This window comes from Haemaphysalis longicornis, unplaced genomic scaffold (genome assembly GCF_048455015.1).
Source record: "Haemaphysalis longicornis isolate Haplotype H1 unplaced genomic scaffold, Haemaphysalis longicornis Haplotype H1 scaffold_1, whole genome shotgun sequence".
Lineage (NCBI taxonomy): Eukaryota > Metazoa > Arthropoda > Arachnida > Ixodida > Ixodidae > Haemaphysalis > Haemaphysalis longicornis.
The window spans coordinates 245007653-245012692 of record NW_027526203.1 but is presented as its reverse complement, the minus strand read 5'-3'; the positions used below and the strand labels follow the sequence as shown (position 1 = coordinate 245012692).

The following is a 5040-nucleotide window of genomic DNA, read 5'->3' as shown; positions in this document are numbered from 1 at the left end:
TTGAGCACCTATAGGAACCACGAGCCGGCGCGTGCCCGTGGAACCCGGGGCCACGCTTGGTTGGCCCGTTAGGCTTAGCTCAGGGTGCGGCGTGGCTTGGGTGAAATCTCGAACTTGCAGGTTCTTGGGTGGTCAGTTTCCAGTTGCCGGTGTTGCTGAAGGTCCTCGGGAGTTTACACACCCGTTTCGTGGCTTCTTGGAGGTTCGGCCGGTGAAGTTACGCGACTGCAAGCGATTTTTGCGGAGCCACACATACAGGCGTGGTTCTGTGCTGGCGCGTGCAGCGGCGGGGAAGTATACGGCCTGAACCTCCCTCGCTCGTTTATTTCGGAGGGAGATGTTGTATGGTCAACCTCCAATATCGATTGGCATCCGCAGCAACATCGCGGGCAATGCGCGTGAACTGGCAGCGCGAGAGATTTTTAGAACAGTTCGCTCTTGTAATAAATTGGTGACGCGGAGCTCCCGGGTCTGCCTCTTGCTTACGGCGTGCACCTGCGACCGTCCTTAAAACAGCTATAAAGGTATATATTTACATAATTGGCAGAAAAAAACAAAATAGAACTTGAAAAGAATAAAATAATGCAACTTCTTCCGCTACAGGAGAGTTTGTTGCTGGGCCTTCCGCTAGTCATATCTATATTTTGTTATAAGGAACTCGCACTTTAGACAAGCGGTGGAAGAAGGCAATGCATTAGTAGACAATTGTCTAAATTTCAGAGTAGATTTTGTCTTTTTATTTTTTGCTAAAGCCACAGGAACAAACTCAAAACTAAACAGCTCCATTGCTAAAAGAAAATTCCTGTATGTCCGTCAACCGTGATGATGATACTATTTGAGATAGTGATGGGGACGCCGCGGCATACAAATAAAGAAATCATTGCTTGTAGTCAGTCATACACTATAACATCGTTACCGTAAAAAACAAGAGAATCACATTTTCAGAGAATCTTCGTTATCAGCCGGCATGCTGCCTGGGCGCCACGCTTCCGCAGCTTTTGCGAATGTACGTGTTGAGTTTGTGGGTTTGTGGCATCTACCTGTAGCGTTTCTGTGACAGCGTATCCAGAAGCTACAGCGTTAGTCTAGCGTTTATGATACCACCACAGCCCGAACTGTCACGTTGTGCCATTAACTGCATGCCACGTGACTGTTGACTCGACCACGCCACGCGCTCTGCACCGCTTCTCCCCAGGGGGCGCAGTCTGGTTGCTCTGGCCGGGCCCAGACCTTCGCCATGGCTCGCGCTCTCCACAGGACGACTCCTTCTAAGCCCTTCTTCCGCTTCGTCAGGTCGCTCTCCCTGAAGGCTTCCTCACCACACGCGGGATCGAACGCGTGTGTCTTCACGGGAACGTTCACCAAGGCTGACCACGGGGTGTCTCGGACACTGACCCTGGTCCGTTTCCAACCGAAGGCGTCCGCGTCCAGTCTCGGACCCTGCTCGGCGCGCTTGAGAGTGAACACCCAGCCATGCAACACCATCCCTTTCACGACGGTCAACATGACGCCCCTGGGAAAGCAAGGAACCAACCACTTCCGCGTCTGGAGCCAGGCCATACCGACGCACGTCGCCGTCTCCGTCGAACAGGTGATGAAGGTTCCCGAAGAAGTGCTGCGCGCCCTCGACAGCGACGATTTTCCGCACGTCTACAAGCGGGCAGACACGCTGGACCTCGTGAAGGGCCACTTGGACGGATCAAGTGGCGATGCCGTGGTGGAGATTTTGCAGGTGCGCCTTTGAAACGTGCTGCTGTCAGCTGATGGTGTGTCGCATACAATTTAACCATTTAGTTAATAAGCTAGCTGCGTCCGCGGTAGACGTTTAACTGGGAAAAACCGGCGCTATTCGGCGTGAAAGCACGCCTGCCAGGATCGGCACCAGCAGGCGACGGCACCACCAATCGACACTTGAAAAAAACTTGCAAGGTATAACTTCTAACACGACTGCACTTACAGCTTTTTTTCGCAAAGGAGAGCACGGGTGAACGACTGCTGCTCTCAAGAAAGTTGAGCATTAGAGAAAAATTCTGCAGAAGAAAACCGTATGGTTAATTTCTTCTTCAGAGGAATCGATGAGGAAAAAACGAAGGTTTTGGTAAAAGTGAAGATGATGTGTCGTATTCACAACACATCACTTTTTTTATGATTGAGATCGATACCATAATCCCTTTGCTCAATTTAATAAGAACGACGGAGTGTCATCTTACTCGGGTGTCTACTCCAGGTGCGTAACCAGGGCTTCTTTCCAGCGATGTGGAAGCCCGGTTGGACACCCCTTACCATTGCACTGATGTTTTTCGATCATCATCGTCTAGTTTCTGACCATTTGCAGAGTTACGACCACTCCTCGTAGTGGCATACCAGAAACTAGAAATCGGGCTACAAGGCCGATCCGTCGTGGTCACGGCGTAAGCAGAAAACATTAAACACAGATCCATCCATGCGTGAAATGTGCTGAAGCAGTTGACCTGTGGGTTTCCTGTATGAAGATTATCTCTAGCTTCACATGAATTTCTTGTGCGTAATGTTGGAGTTTCCATAGGGCCTAATTTTCATATGAATTGTTTCCGGATAATTTTGGTAAAACAGCAGTAAACGCCGTTTTCTGTAACCATACTTGCTCGGTAGATGGCTATTTATTGACAGCAGACAAACTCTGTAACGTCGACAACGTCAGTCTGTACTAATTACGACGAGTGAAACTGGGCGTAATGGTAAAGTCGTCTTGGAGGCTAATTGTGATAGAATTTGTTGCTCGGTGCTTTCAATAATCGTTAGAAATGTTAGAACAGTTTTCTGTAATCATTTCACCTTAGTGGATGGCCACGCTTCACTGCCGAACACTCACTGTGGGAAAGCCGCCTTACCAAAACCAAGCTGAATGAATCCAATTTTTTAAAGGTCGCCTTCACCTCTACGCAAAAATGCATTTCTGAGACGACACCTTTCACTGATGAAGGCCGTGGGTCCTTGTTTTGTAGCGTGAGCTACACTGGCCGAGGTTGAGCAGTTTCGCGTGGCTCCTGGAGAGCCGTGCTGCGCATGCGCGAGGAACAGTGACGTCACACGGCGCACAGCACGCTGCTCGCTGCCCGGCGTCTCTCTAACACCTTACGCGCCCAGCGTCTTCGTCCACCTCCGTTCCGCACATGGCGGCCAGGTCCACTTGATCATGCGAGGGGTGGCCGGGTGTGGAACCGATGGCTCGTGCGTCGCAGCAACACCGGCGTGCGCCTGTGGAACCAGCTTAGCTCTGGGGCGATTGGTGACGCTGCGCCGGAGGCGCTTGATAAACATACATGTGTCACATAATGCGTATACCGTGTGTGTGTCATTGAAGTTGCAGTAAGCATGATAATCAAGCTAATCCTAGACAACCAGGAAAGCTAAGAATAACCAGCTGAACCTTAGCTAACGCTACGCATATCCTGAAATAGCCGAGCTAAGCCACTGCTAATTTTTTTTTTTACCTTAAAGCGCGCGTCATTGCTACGGGAACGCAATGGCACGTTTAACTTTAGGGGGCCGTCGCTGCACCTACACGTCTTAAGTGTCGCAATTTCTAAGCCGCGGGTAGACTTGTAGCTTAAGTTAACGAAGGAGAAAGAGAGAGAGATTGGGAAAAATTTGCGCTCACAACGCATCGCCCATCGTCGTTTGACCAACCACGGGCAGCCTCGGTTAAACCCCTGTTTTTGTGTATTAAGTGTGAAGTCATGAACAAATGAAACGTGATCCCGAAAACATGAACCTGAACACACAAAGAGCACAATTTCTTTCAATGCGAGTCGAATGTCTTTCTTTCAATGCGAGTCGAGCTAAGCCACTGCTAATTTTTTTTTAAAGAAATTTTCTACACTGGGAACCGGTTTTTTTCAGGGCGGAGAAACCTGCTCCGGGGGTACACACTGACACGATACCAGGACAGACTGTCCTCAAGCCCAGCCCTGGAACAGCCTCGCTGTTAATAATGCTAGTTGCTCACACGACGGCAAGTTTTTCTTTTAGAACTTAGGCATGCATAACCGATTTCAAATACATATTACGCGATACACGCGGGCGTACGCTTACATTCTCATTTCAGAAAGCTCAATTCTCAAACCGTGCTCGCACGCAGGTGTCGCTGCTGTGCCCGCTGTCGCGTAAGAGGATGAAGGTACCCTGCAGGGGAGTGCACTGCCGCCACGTGCAGTGCTTCGACGCGTACGCGTACCTCGCCGCGAATGAGAGCACCATGAAGCCGTTCTGGCGCTGCCCCGTGTGCGACCTGGCGCTGCCCGTCGAAGAATGTGGGTCCACCTGTTCACGCTGGACGTCCTCGGCAAAGCTGAAGAACACAGCGACCACGTCAGGTTCTTCGCCGACGGCCAGTGGGAGAACGTGGCGGCGGGCAAGGACGACCACAGCGTCATCGTCATCGAAGACAGCTCCGTCAAGCCCGTCCGGAAGGCATAGCGCGATGTTTCGGAATTGGTGCTCGATTCGGACGATAACGAGTAGATAAACGGGCGAGGCGCGCCGCTACATGCCCGCGGAAAAAAAATTAATCCTTCGGGGTCTTATTCGAGGTAATTGATGACATCATCGGGACTATCACATACGCATCGCTTGTATCTACAGTTGTTCAGAGGTAAACCTAATTTGGCTTTGATCATTGGCTTGGTCGTAGTCTCTGATGGGTTCGCTATCTTCGATTGCCATCTTTTCCAAATTGTTATGTATATATTTGCCACTTCAATTGGGGATGGTATTTATGTCATGTATTTATGTATTTGCTTATGTATTTATGCAGTACTTATGTGTTGCTCACGTTGCTTTCTACACTTCTCAATTCCAATAAACGACCGATAAATGTTCTCTAAATAAACAAGTGTAATCTCACATTCGTTTTCTCCGGTCAGTTGCTGTTTTCGGCGAATCAAAATAAAATCTGAGATAAAAAAAATTGAGCGCTGAAAGCAAGGCAGAGCGTTAAACCTTGATTAAAAAAAACGTTTTGTAGCCATTACATGCGGCTATTTTATGACTTCCGCAAGA

The 5040-nt window shown here is 49.5% G+C and overlaps 1 protein-coding gene across 1 annotated transcript; it reads left to right on the top strand.

Annotated features, from left to right (window-relative positions):
* Positions 1–1359: 1359 nt before the first annotated feature.
* Positions 1360–4539, top strand: LOC144169034 (E3 SUMO-protein ligase gei-17-like). Its single transcript, XM_077698030.1, has 2 exons — positions 1360–1732; positions 4121–4539. The coding sequence occupies exons 1-2, from the start codon at positions 1505–1507 to the stop codon at positions 4505–4507; spliced, it is 615 nt and encodes a 204-aa protein (XP_077554156.1). The 5' UTR covers positions 1360–1504; the 3' UTR covers positions 4508–4539.
* Positions 4540–5040: the final 501 nt, after the last annotated feature.

Excerpts from the sequence above, each read along its gene's own strand:
- LOC144169034 (XM_077698030.1), top strand. The coding sequence starts at position 1,505 with ATGACGCCCCTGGGAAAGCAAGGAACCAACCACTTCCGCGTCTGGAGC. Across the intron at positions 1,733-4,120 it reads CCGTGGTGGAGATTTTGCAG|GTGTCGCTGCTGTGCCCGCT; the intron begins GTGCGCCTTTGA and ends GCTCGCACGCAG.